Source organism: Ursus arctos, unplaced genomic scaffold (genome assembly GCF_023065955.2).
Source record: "Ursus arctos isolate Adak ecotype North America unplaced genomic scaffold, UrsArc2.0 scaffold_18, whole genome shotgun sequence".
In the NCBI taxonomy this organism is placed as follows: Eukaryota; Metazoa; Chordata; class Mammalia; order Carnivora; family Ursidae; genus Ursus; species Ursus arctos.
The window spans coordinates 34,983,363-35,000,188 of record NW_026622852.1 but is presented as its reverse complement, the minus strand read 5'-3'; the positions used below and the strand labels follow the sequence as shown (position 1 = coordinate 35,000,188).

Here is a 16,826-nt window from a genome sequence, read left to right as displayed (position 1 = left end):
ATGCTGCATAAACACAGAGGTGCATATATCTTTTCAAATTAGGATTTTCATTTTCATTTTACCCAGTAGTGGAATTACTAGATCATATAGTAATTCTATTTTTAATTTTTTAAGGAATCCTCATTCTGTTTTCCACAATGGCTGTACCAATTTGCATTCCTAGCAACAGTGCACAAGGGTTCCTTTATCTCCACATCCAGGCCAACACTTGTTATTTCTTGTGTTTTTCATTTTAGACATTCTGACAGGTATGAGGTGATATCTCATTGTACTTTTGATTTGCATTTTCCTGATAATTAGTATTGTTAAAAATGGACCTGGATGGTATAATGCTAAATAAAATAAGTCAGTCAGAAAAGACAAATAACATTATGATTTCACTTACATGTGGAATTTAAAAAACAAAACAAATGAACAAAGAAAAAAAGAGACCAAAACACTCTTAAATACAGAGAACAAACTGCTGGTTGCCAAAGGGCAGGTGGGTAGGGAAATGGGTGAAATAGATAAAAGGGTTGAAGAGTACACTTATCATTATGAGCACTGAATAATATATAGAATTCTTCAAACATACTGTACACCAAAACTAATATAACACTATATGTTAATTGTACTTCAAAAAAAAGGAAGGAAGGAAGGAAGGAAGGAAGGAAGGAAGGAAGGAAGGAAGGGAGGGAGGAAGGAAAAGAAAGAAAGAGAAAGAAAGAAAGAAAGAAAGAAAGAAAGAAAGAAAGAAAGAAAGAAAGAAAGAAAGAAAGAAAATACATAGCAGGTGGAAGACTATACTTTAAGAGATGGTTAAACAAGTTATGTGAGATAGGGGCACCTGGCTGGCTCAGTTGGTAAAGCATGCACTCTTGATGTCAGTGTCATGACTTTGAATCCCACAATGGGAGTAGAGTTTACTTAAAAAAACAAAAAACGAAACAAAACAAAAAAACTAATTTATGAGAGATAGTGGCCATTAAATGTCAAGCCTCCAAAGTCAAATTTCCTGGTTTTGATCGTAGTTCAGTCACTTACTAAACATGTAAATTGTAGAAAAGTTTCTCAATACCTCAGTTTTTTCATTTGTCAAATGTAAAAATAATGGTTACCTTACAGAAAGCTTATGATGAAATATGAATATAAAGAATTTAGCTGACATACGGTTAACAACTTAGTAAATATTAGCTATCAAATTTATTATTCTACTTCTACTTGTTTCCACTGCCACAGGTTTCCACTATTACTTCTTCCCATTGCCACTACTACTTATAATATTCCTTTTTAAGACTGGTTACATATTCATTTAAAAATTAACAATAAAAATGAACTTAAAGTGTTCCTAACATTATATATTTGATAGGGTTTTTAATCAAAAGTATTGTTTCTGCTTCAGAGGTAGCAAAGCACTCTGACTGCATTATAGTTTTTTTTAGCTTGATGGATCAATCTTAAGGATAACTAATATTTGAATTTTTAAGAATCCAAAGCAATTCCTGCTAACATTTTTTCTTCACTTCAAAACTAAATTAAAAACAAAATTAATGTTGAATCCCATGACTCTGAAAAATCTAACAGAGAATATGACAAGAACGATTATTACATATGAATCATAATCACTTGGATTTTTTGTGTAGTTGGTCACATTCCTGATTTTATCCTGTTGTATATCTGTTTGTATGAGTTAAACTGTTTTGGGCCAAATATTTGGTGCCCTTTCACATCTGACAAGCTTCCAATGAAAGATACATAAAACAACAGTAACAATACTTGCCTCTGGGACAAAAGCAAAGGGTGAGAAAGAAAAAAACTTTGTACTTAAAAACATTGGCTTTATTTGGATTCCTTCCTTTGCACATGCATTCACTTTTCAAGAACATAAAATAGGTTTTAAAGAAAAAAATTCATTTACTAATAATTTACAAAACAATTTTTAAAATGTCTCATAGTTCACCATAATGGCAGCTTACCAGATTGAAGATGCCAGTAATATATTAGTGTTGTTTGCAAGAAACCTCAACGGAGGCTCTGCAAGCAATACACAGGATAAAATTCCTCCACCAAAGCAATGGAGCATAGCAGTAAACCAGCTTGAAAGAGGATTCTTCCATGCCACTGCCGCAGCTCCTGAAATGGTAAAGTAAAAATGTGGTCTGAGATAATTGTATACTAAACAAATCCTAAAGTACCACTGGCACTAAAGAAATAAACTTCTTAATTTCATAACTTTCAAAAGCTTACTCACAGGTGCAACAATCACTATCATCATAAACTCTATCTTTGGTTTTAAAGCAAGGCTGGAAACATTTTAAGACTTAGGGGATTTGGGGCACCTTTAAAATACTCTGTCCAGGCTCTTACTACCAGTTTCCTAATAGCACACGTTATTATAAACAATCTCCCTACCTACTCTCTCCTTTTATTCCCAGCCCTCCTATTTTAAGTACTTCCAGTTGATACGTCAAAGCAAATTTTAAGAAAAACTTATTATCTTAAGTACTTGAGAAAATAAAAGCTGAAATAAATAAAGCTTTTAACATGACAGGCTAGAAACAGAATAACAAAATAAACCCAGAGGTGAAAGGTTGATGAGGAACAGATATATACATAATCTTAAAATGCCTCCTAACAAGTTACTTATTATTTACAGAGGGAAATAATTTTAGAGTGGAGAAACCTTGCAGACATCACTGTAAACAAACAACATCAGGTGACTCCTGTTATGATTAAGAACACATCTTTACTTCTACAGTAGTGCTACCAAAAATACATAACCTGAACTAATCTAATCAGATATACCCAAATTGAGGGCGCTTCTGGAAAAAACACCTGGCCTATACTTTAGCAATGTCAAAGTCAAGAAATACCAAAAAAAAAAAAAAAAAAAAAAAAGGCTGATGAAATGCTCCAGATTAAATAACATTGAAGAAACAAAAACTACATGCAATGTATATTCTGGATCATATCCTGGAGGGCGCAAAGAATATTTATACATGAACTTTTTGGACAACTGATGAAATCTAAATATGGACCCTGGCTTAATAACAGTGTTGTATCACTGTTAAACTTTCTGATTTTAGTAACTGTTCTGTGCTTCTTAAATATTAACACACTTAAGTAATTTGAAGTAACTGGGCAAATGCTTCCAATTTACATTCAAGTGGTTCTGAAAAAATAATATGAATGAAAACATTCAAAGAGATGTTAAAGTACAAACTTCTAGTTATAAAATGAATAAGTTCTGGGGATCTAATGTACAGCATAGTGACTACAGTTATTCAGACCGTATTGTACACTTGAAATTTGCTAAGACAGTCGGTCTTAAGTCACCACCACCACCAAAAAAAAAAAAAAAAAGGTAACTACGTGAGATAATGGATATACTAATTAACTTGATTGTGATAATTATTTAACAATTCACATGCATATCAAACCATCAAATTGTATACTTTAAATATATATAATTTTGTCAATTACACCTAATTAAAGCTGGAAAAAAATAAAATAAATGGAGCAAAATGTAAATGGTTGGTGAATCCGAGCAAAGTATCCAAGAATTCCTTGGCCTATTCTGGCAACTTTTCTTTAAGTATGAAATATCAAAGGGAAAGTACAAAAAATAACAATAATAATAATAAAGTCAGCCAGAGAAATAGAAGCAGTTTATAAAAATAAAAGTAGAAATCCATTAAACAGAAGCTAGAATGGGAGAGGGAGATGAGCAATCAATAAAGCCAACCCAAAGCTGTTCTTGGAAAAGACCGATAAAACAGACCATTGTTCAACAAGTCTGAGAAAGGGGCAGGGGAAGAAACAAAAATAATGCAAAACATTAGAAGGAAAAATAAGGAAATCGTTTATTTATAGAGTTTTTTAATTATAGGAAAACAACATGCACTTAATCTAATAAATGTGAAAATGCAGTTGAAACGGACAATATAAATTAGCAAAATTCCCTTAAGAATAGAAACTTGAACATACATATAACTATGGGAAAAAAAAGCTACAGGGCGAAGATCTATCTTAAGAAAGGTGCTAACCCCGATAAATTAATGGAAAACATATACCAAATATTTTTGGATTACTCATTTTTATGCTATATAACCATTATGGAATATAGCAAAGGAGAAAAACTTAAATCATTCTGTGAAACAACATAATCCCAACATCAAAAATTATAAATAACGAAAAAAAGAGAGAGAGGAAGGAGGAAGGGAAAGAGGAAGGGAGGGAAGAAGGAAAGGAAGAAGACACAGTAATTCTAACTCTGAGTATAATGGACAAATATATTAATAACAAATTGAAATCAGTCGTTTTTTGAAAAGATAATAAAACATGACCAAGTATATTTTATCCAAAGAACTAAAAAGGATTCAATATTTAAAAATTCATTTAAAACATTCACTATACTAACAAATTATTATCTCCCCTTTAGACAGTTAAAGACTTAAAAATTCAATATTCCTGATTTTAAAAAAAAATCTAGCAATCTAAGAACAGAAAGAAAAGTATTTAACCTGAATAAAGCTATAAGAGAAAAGATTTTTTGACCTCACTAAAATTTAAAACTTCTATATGACAAAAGTCTGGAATAGTGTATAAGGCAAATTCCAATAAATCAACAGAAAAAGACAACAAACACGAGAAAAATGAGCAAGTCACAAAGTGGGAAATATAAATGACTAATAAACACACGAAGAAACAAAGTCCTCCCTCAAGTCGTCTGTAATCAAGGAAAAACAAAATTTAAAAAGATGTTATATTTCTCACACATCCAATTGGCAGAAAAATTTACAGCTTAATATTTATTAATATTAACTTATTAGTTGGAAAAGGTGTGAAGAAATTCATATACTACTGTAAGAGTATTAAAAAGTCATTTTGAGGAATAATTTGGGAGTATAAATCAAAATTTTTAATTTAAAACTGACTCAAGTGCTCAAGAAATTTCATACAAGAATACTAAAGCAGTGTTGTTTATAATGCTGTGATAAAAATGAAAACAATCTAAACAACCATCATCAGAGAACAGTTAACCATGATCATCTGTGCTATGGAATACTATACAGGAACAATCAAGAGTGTGATAAAGCCATATCAACATGGGAAGATCCCTAAAACATGCTACTGAGTAAAAACAACCAAATACAATCATGTTGAACACCAATATGACAGCATGGAATCATTTATTTTTTTATTTTTTATTTTTTGGAATCATTTATGAGCAAAAATGCAAACACTATACATTTCTATAGGTACATGCATATACATGGAATGCACAGAAAAGGATTTGCAATACACAAAAATGTTAACTGTTATTATCTCTTGAGAAAGCCTAGGATTTGGGAGGATGGTCAAAAAGGATTTAAATTTATTTAATTACTGATTATATTATTTAATCATATTTGAATTCTTTTAAATAAAATGTTCATTTACTAATTGTATAAACAAAATTTTAGCAAATTATGTCACACCCACTCTGTGGAATATAATGCGTCTATTTAAAAGAATGTAGCAGTTTCACATGCACTGATGTGAAACAAAAATCATGTATATAAACAATATGTACAGTAAGAAATAATTTACAGGGGGAAAACAGAAAACCATGTATTTCTATCAGTACATATATAAGTAATACATAAAAGAAAGTCTGCAAGAATATATAACCAAACTATTAATTGTTGTTATCTCTTAGGAAAAGGCCCACTTATGCAAAAACAAAACAAACTACATAAATGTATGTGTGAGCTCAGTACAGTAACATCATCATACTTGTATTAATATAGGAATTCATCTGTATGTGCTCAGGAAAAAAAAGAAGGAGATAAAAGTCAAATAGTGCAACCCACCATTTCACACAACAAAATGTGCCCAGGAGTGAACATGAGTTGGCAGATGTGCATTTTCTGTGGTGTACATATCCTGTCAAGTGAAGTGATGCCAAGGTTTAATGATATGCATCTGGAGATAATTCAAGAAATGGTGACCTGTTCCAATCTGGAAGAAAAATCAGCTATAAGAAATGTACTAAAAGACAGGACATCAATCTTCAGTGTAGCAATTTCCCCTAAACCTAAGAATTTTCAAGAATTATTTTGATAATACACGATCATGCTATCTTTAAAGCCAACCCCCCACATAAGATTATGACCTACCTCAATATGTGTATGGGCAATACAGCAGCACACGGTGGTAACCGATTATAACATTGGTCAGTCAGCCTAATAAATGAGTATAACCTTTTTTTTAGGTAAGGGTCATTAGCTCCCATCCTGCACCATCTTCGTGTTGAAAAGCAATATAGAGGGGTACATGGATGGCTCAGTCAGTTAAGCATCTGTCAGCCTTCAGCTAAGGTCATGATCCCAGGGTCCTGGGATACAGCCCAGGGTTGGCTCCCTGCTCAGTGGGGAGTCTGCTTCTCCCTCTCCCTCTGCCCCTCCCCCCACTTGCCTGCACCTGTCCCTCTCTCTAATAAATAAATAAAATATTTTTTTTAAAAAAAGCAATATAGAGTGCTTAAGGGTACAGACTCTAGAGTTTAACTGCTCAGATATAAATCCTGGCACCAGCACTTGTGTGAATTCAACAATTGTTTGCTTTCCCACATCTTAAAACACACACACACACACACAGAAGAGGTAAAGAAAAAAGTAACTACACCACTTGGTTGTTGTAAGGATTAACTAAGGATCAACTACAAGTGAGTACTTTGAAATCACTTAGAATGGGGGCCTACCACATAGTAAGCAACTAAATATTAGCTTATCACTATTATTACATAAGTAAATAAAAATAAAAAGCAAAATTACTCTCTCCCATTTCTGCCATTCCATCACACTCCTATTCTGAGTTGTCTGAGACAACTTTCAAACTTTTTTCCTATGCTTGTTTACACACACACACCCCTTTTCCCCCCTTACTCTTAACTCTCTCCCAAACCTACCGTGCATGTATGTCTCTCTCTTTCTCTCTCTCTCTCAGGCCTACTGGTTAGCCGTGGGAAAGCGTTCTGGAAATGGGAGTTCTAACTGCATGAGAGCCATAACGGGCCCATCACAGCACAGTCACTGTGAAGAACACATTCTAAGGTAACTGATTGCTCTGAATAAACAGACAGTCAGGAATACTCACTGGGGTCTGTCCTCTGTGTTGCTTGGTATTACTCTAATGGAGATTTAGCATTACCTTCACCCATCTGATACCAGTCACTGACTCAGCCAAATTCAAATGTACCCAGGTTTTCCTTTGACCATTAAAACAATCCGAATCAAATTTACTAAATGATTTCATATAAATGATGTGCTCATGTAAAATTCATTTCTGATTAAGTTTATCAAAATAACTTTCCTTTTTCCTCAACTTGCACATTTTATTCTTTCCTCTTAGGACATCACATTCTAGATTTTGTTTTTAAGTGTTAGTTCCATTACAAAGTTCTTACCTATTAAAATTCTAAGAGACTTTAGTACAGAGTAGGGCTCTATAAATGTACTGAATGACAGAAAAATGTATTTGAAGTATTTCAAGCGCTCAAATATTACGGTTTTACTACCATGAATTTCCCTTTGTATTGTCACAAATCAAAGAAGCATCTGTAATTACACACCAGTTTTGTGATGTCTTTGTAGGACCACTAAACCCTCTTGGCTTAACTTTCAACTTTCATAAAATTAGAATAATACATAACTTATAAAGATTAAAATAAGGAAATAAACATAAAAACACACTTACTACCTAGTACACGGCAGACACTTTGTTGATTTATCTACTGAATGGACTGATCACGACCCACAGAGAAAGCAGGCAAAATGTGACCCTTGGGCTGCTTTTATTCTCTGAGCCCAAGACCTAATTCTTTTGAGTTCTTATTGCTGGGATGAAAAAACATCACAGCTCTAAAAGACTACTCATAACCCTAAGAGACTTAAATCAGTGATATTAAGATTTTATTAGAGGAAAAAAGAAAGGAAAAGAACAGAATTAAAGGGTCCCCCTCACATCAATCTTTTTTGCCTAATTTTCAAAATTATGTCAGCTAGAAAAATTTCCCTAACTCAAATTGGCTTTTCTATAAAGCTCTCTTCGGTACACACACTATGGTAACACATTTTACAGTATAAGGCAATCTTATGACAAATTTCTTTAGGTGTTATGTTCCTTTGTATATATCATACCAGTACCAGAATTAGTTTATAGTGAAGTTAAACTGTGAAAATACAGAAAGTTAACCAGAAACAGCTTGTATATCTTTCCAGCATGTAAATAATTTTCAGTAGGAAAAAAGTTAATATGATAGCTTTAATCTTTTTCTCAGTTTTAAAACAAAGATGTATTCCTTTAGCTAACAAACTGTGTTAATTAAGTTGTGTTATTTTATTTTTAACATGCTGATATTTAAAAGACAAAAAACTCTCTGTCCTACCTTGATTTATGATATCTGTGCTATGCTAGAAATAGAATTATTTTCCCCAAAGCTCTTAGCAATATTTGTCACATTGAGGCCTTACTCTAATTCAAAGTATATGAGTTTTGAAGCACTCATAATCACCTATGGACTTTAACATCAAAATATTTTCATTATGAAATGAAAGCTAGAAAATAAAGTCATATTCTCCTTCCAGTTTTGGATCAAGTTTGAATCATAGTGGGCCAAGTAAATCCATAGACCCACCTTGTGGTTATTTCCCCAGTTCCTCAATGTATAACTAGAACAGACAGAGGCAGCAACTGACACAAAGCCCGTATCGATTCTCTGATCTATGGAGTAAGGATCAGTATGGTAGAAACACTCAAGTAGAAGCTCCTAGAGTTTCTTCTCCTTCTCAAGGTATTTTTAAAAAGCAATACCACAGAGATGGGTGCCATAACCAAAAACACCAAAGATGAAAAGGTGGTGATAGCTATCATATCCCACTGAACTTACTTATTTGGTCTATATGTAAAGCAGATGGATCTTGGAAAATGACTGGGGATTATCATAAATGTAGACAGGTAGTGACTCCAACTGCAGCTGGTATTCAAGATGCAGTACTTTTACTGGAACAAAACAACATAACCCCTATAACCTGGTAAGCAAATTGTTTTTCTCCATATTAATTTGCAAGGAACCCCAGAAACACTTTGCTTTTACCTGGCTAGGCAAACAGTACACAACTGTGGGTCTTGCCTTAGGTCTATGTCAACTCTCCTGCTCTACAACAAAATCCACAGAGATTTTGATCATATTGGGAATCCATACATCACACTGGCCCACTACACTGATGACATTTCACTGACTGGATCTATGGGCAGGAAGTAGCCAGTACTTTAGATATCCTAACATGACATATGCAAACCAGAAAGTAGGAAGCTAAACTCCACTGCTAGGATTCGGTACCAGTCAGAGTCTACTTAGGAAAGAGAAAATACACGGTTATTTTAATAGGGGGAATTTACTATAAACACATTAAGTATAAGATTGTTAACTAGATTGTTGAAAAGGTAAAAAGTAAATACTATGGTATCACAGAGGTATCAACTACAGAAAGCAGTTTACCACTGCTGAGGAAACAAAGGATTGGTTGAAATTATTTAAACTTAGAAACTTGAAAAAACATCTCTTTAGAAACAAAACTGAGACTCCTAAGGAGGGGACACTGCTTAGCTGTTCACTCTACAAATAAAATACTGGGTTTAAAGCTCTTATCCCAAACTACAGTTAGTGATAGTGTTTTAACACTGGTCTCCTGATTTTATGAGTTCTTTCTACCAAACCACACTCCCTGACCACTATTTTATGTCATGTCAATCAAATACTCTTTCACTTATAAATTAAAGATATTTAAGTAAGATTCTCTAAACAAACAGAAGCAAACTGTGAACTGCCATTTCTGAGACATCCTTTTCCAACCGTCACTGGGCAGAACAAACTGTCACTTTTTATAACATCACATAACAAAAGGGGCTTTTGGGGTTTCATGAATGTTCTATTTTTTTCCAGATGTTGATTAAATAGATGTGCTCATTTTTAAAATTCATTGAGCTATACATTTACAATTTTTGTACTTTTCTGTACGCTGTTATGTGTGGATTCATAAAGACAGCAAAACAGAATCATCAGAACGGACAAATTCTTGACATATTAATCCTTTCATTTCCCACAAATTAGAACGGGACACAATAATAAGCTTTATTCCTGGATTTAATTCCTAAAAGCAAAGGAAAAACTCTTTGGTGATATGCAAATAGCTCATTTGGCTGAGCATCTGCCTTTGGCTCAGGTCATGATTCCAGGGTCCTGGGATCGAGTCCCACATTGGGCTCACTGCTCAGTGGGGGGAGCCTGCTTCTCCCTCTCCCATTCCCCCTGCTTGTGCTCTCTCTCTCTGTCAAATAAATAAATAAAATCTTAAAAAAAAAAAAAAGGAAATGACAGAAATCATGGGAGAATAAAACCATGTCAAATGAAAGCTTAATGAGAAATTGCTAAATATTGAGAAACCAGAAACATTAAATGGACCTGCAAAAAGAGAGCACAGAATATTTGAGAACTTTGGAATTAGCCGAAGACCTAGCTCCATAATTTATTAACTAATGTGACATAATACAGTTATTTTATTCCTGTAAGGCTATTCCTCATCTGTAAAATGAGCTCAATAATACCTATCATAAAGTGATGTGAGGATAAGAATTAAGATACTACAATGTTTTTGCATGTATCTGAAATGAATATTATTATTGTATAGGAAAGGTAGCAAAACCTATGGATACTATCAAAAAAAGAAGACAATAGCACAGATGAGTTCCTTTAGGGCTACAACAACATCTTTCATCTTGGTATGCTCAATATCTAATATAGTGCCTGAAATGCAGTGGAGTTTCAATAAATATTTGCTTAACCGAAGTCCCTGGGATTCAAGAGAGGTTAGCAAAATAGTGATAGGAGAATTAAGGGGAAAAATAGATTTTGTGTGTAAAAATCAAGTAGAAATAATTGTAGATTAAATTTTCAGAAAGTCTTACAGAAAATAGCAACTGGATATGAATGCATGATTGAAGAAATATGTTCATTTTAATGAAGATTTAAATAAGAAAAGAGAGAAGGCAGATTAAAAATGGAAGAGAGATTACAGTTGATGATGTAAACTTTTTGTTAAATGATTTCTGACTAATACCCCTCAAGGCAGCATTTTCCAACTTCCTAATAAAATACCCAGGAAAATGGAAAACAAGCAAAACCTATCCTACTAACCGAAACTAAAAACCATAGATAATCAGATGCCAGGGTTTAGGAGGAACTAAAGTTGATTATTTACAAATGAAGGTAAATTAAGAAATAAAAAAACAGGGGCTCCTGGGTGGCTCAGTCGGTTAGGCATCTGCCTTAGGGCTCAGGTCACGATCCTAGAGTCCTGGAATCAAGCTCCACATCCGGCTCCCTGCTCAGCTGGGAGCCTGGCTCTCCCTCTCCCTCTGCTTGCCACTCTGCCTACTTGTGCTCTGTCAAATAAGGAAGGAAGGAAGGGAGGAAGGGAGGAAGGGAGGAAGGGAGGAAGGGAGGGAAAGAAAGAAAACAATCCAATTTATTAAATACCCTGATGTCTTTGCTTGAAGCACAAGTCATGTGGAAAAGTAAATGAAGGGAAAACCATCATCTTTCCTTGGATTTGAAGGCCTACGACCTAAACCAAACAAAAAAAGGATGCTGTCCTTATTCACACCACAGAAAGAAAGAGTTAATCCCCTTTACCCTCTTGTCTCCACTAGCATTTTTTAAGATCTAGGTAGAGACATATAAGATGTAAATAGTAGGAAAGTGAAGAGTGAGGTATTGGCAGTGGTAGAGCACATTCCAAAAGTCAAGAGTCTCAAGGAGTAACGCTTGAGAGAACAAAAAGAAGAATCCTGGTACTACATGGATGAATAGTAGTTTTATTGTACTACTGGTCTAAGTTCTAGAGAATCAGTCAATGGGGGACAAGAAAAGTTGCCAATTAAGTAAAAATTTATGTAAGGAATTAGCAAATCAAAATCCCTAATGAATTAAAATAATACCTCAAACAAAAATGATACCTCAAACAAATAGAGTTTATCCCAAGAATGTAAGGATGATTCATCATTTTTTTAAGTTTTAATTTTTATTTATTTTTTTAGTAATCTCTACACCCAACATGGGGCTTGAATTCACAACCCTGAGATCAAGAGTCGCATGCTCTTCTGACTGAGCCAGTCAAGCACCCCTGATTTATCATTTTAAAAAATGTATTACATTATAATTTAAATAGGAAAAACAATATGATCAACTCAATAAGAAGTAGAAATACAAACAGCCATTAAACTTAAAGCAGCACACACTCAGCAACCATGACAGATGCAAATGAAAACTATTTTTCTGATCATTAGGATGACAAAATATTTAAGAATTATAACAGCAGGGGGGAAAAAAGCAAATACTGTGGAAGAAACAGGCAGTCCAACACATTTCTTTTAAAAGCTTAAACAGGTATACTCCTTTGTATGAATTCTATCATTTTTACCTGTTTATAAGCACTGGTACTGGAATATAAAATATTTTTCACACCATGTGTAATACTGTTTTAGCATTCAATTAGTCCAGTGCTTCCCAAATGTTTTGGTCTCAGGAGTCCTTGCACCCCTAAAAATTAGTGAGTAGATGAATGGTTGCAGGACCTGGGAGAGGGCTGACTACAAAGGGGCAGGAGGGAATCTGGGATGAGTGATGAAACAATTATTGCATATCTTCATAGTAGTGGTAATCACATGTCTGTGTTTTCCAAAATCATAAACTTTATTAATAAAAAGGGTGAATATAATATATGCAAATTAAACCTTTAAAAAGTCAGACCTGAAAAAAAAATTCTTGAAGACCCCAAAGAGCTTTTATTTGAGTTACAGGTATCAATATTTAGCATATTAGAAATTATTAACTGAGAAAATTTTAAAGTAGTACTTATGTTTTCATTTTAAAAATAATAACTGTACTACATGTTAACATAAGTTATGTATTCTTTATGAAAAATAACTGTTTTCCAAAGTAAAAAACATTTCATGAGAAAAGTCCCACTGTTTTATATGTTAGCAAATCTCTTTTAATATCTGGCTTCAAAGAGAAAAGAGCTGGAATCTTAATTTGCTTCTGTATTCAATCTGTTACAGTATCACAGGTCATGTAGCCTCTGGAAAACTCCACTGTACACTTGTGAGAAAATTAGTGTAAAAAAGACAAATAACATCTGCATATTATTATGAAAATAACTTTGACCTGTAAGTGTCAGGAACCCCAAGGGTTCCTGGACCACACTTTGAGAACCTGATGTAGTCTATACAAGAAAATTTCAAATACTGACTATGGCATGACAATGTACTTCTTTTCAAATCAGGGAAACACTTTGTTACGCAGATTACTTGTCCTGATTTAATACAATATTCACCTTTTCCAGGTCAAAACTTCTACCAAACAATGCTTTAGACGGAGCTACAAACATCAATGTAAATGAAAAATATTTCCGAGACCAAACAGTTTAAAAAAAACAAAAACAAAAAACAGTCCATAAGAGGTATGGCACCTCCTCAAGCCCTCACTCATTAACTCTCTCTATAGGACCAGGCAGCATGAACAGGGAGAAAGTAGGAAAAGAAAATAAATGCCTGAACTCAAAGAAAGAAGAGATCCATAAAACCAAAGGCAAACAGAGTAACTGCAAAAATAAAGCAATACAGGAGTAAACATATCCTAAATGTAAAATACAAGAAAATACAAATATAGCTCCTTGGCCATATACTAAAAAAAAACTCAAAACGCTGTATTCAGACTCTAGCACCAGTCTACAGATAGTGACTTCTGGACTGTGTCACTCATAAGACGGAAAACGGGGATCCACTCTCTTCCAACAATCACTTTATCCAGCATGCTAAGCAAGGTGACAAAGCGCTGCGTTATGAGTAATAGTGGCGTGCCTGCTTGAGGCTTTTTAGTGTTGATACAACTTTCAGGACTGCAGAACAGTCCAGAACTACTCACTGTTCCAAGTGACCAAGTCCCACTTGCTGTCCCCGGGAGTTCTGTCCCCAGGTGACTTTTAAATACTGTACTTTCCAAGGAAGTGGTGGCACCACCGGGAGACCAAGCACATCCTGGGCGGGCGCAAGCAGGACCCGGGCTCCGAAATGCCGCAGAGGCTTCTCTGTCACCTGCCCCTTACGCGACGTCGCGGACCCGAGGTCGTGCCTCCTCTGACGAGTACCGGGGCCACCTCCCTTCCCTGCCTCAGTTTCCCCACCTGCGCTCGAGGGGCCGGAAGGGTCGGCTCGCGGCTCCCCTCCAGCTCTACTACAGGACTCTGGGACAGAGGCAGCTCGGCCGTTCAGGCGACTCAGACCGTCCTTTCCGTGAGAGGTACCCCGAGGGGGCCAGTCTGCGGCTCCCCGCACTCACCCGGCTGACGCTTCAGCGCCATCACGGACACCAGGTAGTGGGCGATGTCAAAAAAGGGGAACATAGACGTGCGCGAAAAGGCAAGGGTCAGCTCATCCCACGGAGAATCCATGACGACGACGGACCCCCACAGGCGAAGCAGCCCGGGCGACGGGTTCCTGCCGTGCGCGGCGAAATGTGGGGGAGGGGGCCACCGTGGTCGCGCGCCCTTCCGCGCGTCCTGGAGGAGCTCTGCGCGTGCGCCCTGGGACCCGGAGCCGGCGCGCTTTGGGGCGGGGCCGCGTGTCCGGGGGAATGGGCGGAGCGAGCGGCTTCCCAGATGTTCCCACAGGGCCGGGTCTGGTTCTCCAAATAAGGGTCTGGCATCTTTGTGCTGGAAGCTGTGCCAGATCCAGGAGAATGGGCAGATGAATATAACATCCATAATGAATTTAAAAATACATTACTTATGTTAACATTAGCACATTTATTGTTTTAAAGCGAGTACGTAAAGAACTATTTTAAAATTTTCTGTTAAAACTTCTAATATACTAACTAATGATAATGTAACCCATGTAAAGTCTTGAGGACTCTTTTTGGGTCCTCAAGAAATTTCTTACGTCAGCTTTAAGGGTTTAATTTACATGTTTTATTCACCCTTTTAAATATAAAGTTCCATGATTTCGGATGAACCTATGCAGTCCAGAAAGGTAGAGGTTCAGAGTGGGATTAATGTCTTCAAATTGATTCACCTAACATTTCTCAAGCAACCGTAATGTGCAAGTGACACCGTGATTTAATGGCGGTATAAAAAAGAATACAAGCATATCCTGCCCTTAATAAGCGTGTGTTTTCCCAAGAGATTAAAAAAAAGTTTGAGGTCACAGGTAATTTGTACAAAGCTGTTAGTGAGTAGGGTAGGTGCCATGCTAGGGCAGTTCCTAGAAGAGGAAGACTATTTCAGGGAAGCGGTAAGGCGAACTGGCCTTTACAGGCTAGAAGTGATAGACGGAGGTATTTTGGCTGTACTACAAAGTGAGAAATGAGGTTGGAAAAAAAAAAATCCTTGAATGGCATACCATAAACTATGCGGTTTGGCTTCAGAGTCTAAGCTCTTGCTCACTACATTATGCTCAGACAAAATCAAAGCCAGAATCCATTATCTTAACCGTTATACTAAACTGGGTTTTTCCCTTTTTGATGGGGGGCGAGGGGTGGTAATGTGCAATCAACCAATAAGTTTAGGAATAAATTGGTGAGAAGAGGCTAGAGACAAGGAAAACCAAAGGGTATTCACTGGTCCCAGCAAAAGGTAGTAGAGGTTGAGGACAACAGGAGCCGGGACTGAGATGGGGAAACATACAATAGAAGCAGAATAAGCTGGGGGCTCCTGGGTGACACAGTCGTTAAGCGTCTGCCTTCGGCTCAAGGCGTGATGCCAATGTTCTGGGATCGAGCCCCACATCGGGCTTCTCTGCTAGGAGCCTGCTTCTTCCTCTCCCACTCCCCCTGCTTGTGTTCCCTCTCTCGCTGGCTGTCTCTCTCTGTCAAATAAATAAATAAAACCTTAAATAAAAAAGAAGCAGAATAAGCTAGATGTTAACTCAACCTGCCAAAGGATATGGAGAGTGGGTGAGTAGGAGGATTATAGTTACATTCAAAGAAATAGGAAACAAGGAGGAGCAGGCTTGGGTAAGAAAAACACAAGTCGAGTTTGGCACATTTTTTTATTTGATGTGTCAACGGGTCATGCTGGCACCAGGAAACTGGAAATACATGATGAGCAGCTAGATGGGTTAGAGCCTTGTGGGAGTGTGCACCGCCACAGGAGACTTAAACTAATTTTTTAAAAATCTGAGATTTTGTCTGTTTTAATTCATTTAACAAATGTTTTTTGGGTGTCGGCTATGGACCAGGCATTTTGCTGGATGTGAGAGGCCCCTTCCTAAACACTAAGTGTTCAAAAGGTGGGAAAATTGTAGTAAATCTCTATATTTTACTACTTATCAAGAAAGAACATGGGGGGGCGCCTGGGTGGCACAGCGGTTAAGCGTCTGCCTTGGGCTCAGGGCGTGATCCCGGCGTTATGGGATCGAGCCCCACATCAGGCTCCTCTGCTATGAGCCTGCTTCTTCCTCTCCCACTCCTCCTGCTTGTGTTCCCTCTCTCGCTGGCTGTCTCTATCTCTGTCAAATAAATAAATAAAAAATCTTTAAAAAAAAAAAAGAAAGAAAGAAAAGAAAGAACATGGGGCACCTGGGTGGCTCAGTTGGTTAAGCATCTGCCTTAAGCTCAGGTCATGATCCCGGGATCAAGCCCCACATCCTATCTGGGTCCCTGCTCAGGAGGAATCTACTTCTCCCTCTCCCTCTGACCCTCCCCCCTGCTCGTCCTCCCTCTCTCTCTCTTTCTCACTCTCTCAAAT

The 16,826-nt window shown here is 36.5% G+C and overlaps 1 protein-coding gene across 2 annotated transcripts in view; it reads right to left on the bottom strand.

Annotated features, from left to right (window-relative positions):
* Window positions 1-14,705, bottom strand: part of TMEM38B (transmembrane protein 38B) — a 48,180-nt gene extending 33,475 nt beyond the window's left edge. The window contains exons 1-3 of one of the 2 annotated variants that reach the window (XM_057313644.1): window positions 14,423-14,507; window positions 5,835-5,982; window positions 1,956-2,112 (exon numbers count right to left, since the gene is read on the bottom strand). In XM_057313644.1, the coding sequence (XP_057169627.1) occupies window positions 1,956-2,062 (107 nt within the window). In that variant the 5' untranslated portion in view covers window positions 2,063-2,112; window positions 5,835-5,982; window positions 14,423-14,507. Of the gene's footprint in view, window positions 1-1,955; window positions 2,113-5,834; window positions 5,983-14,422 lie in introns of both variants that reach the window. The other variant, XM_026506069.4, reaches the window with a different exon arrangement.
* Between the last annotated feature and the right edge of the window lie 2,121 nt (window positions 14,706-16,826).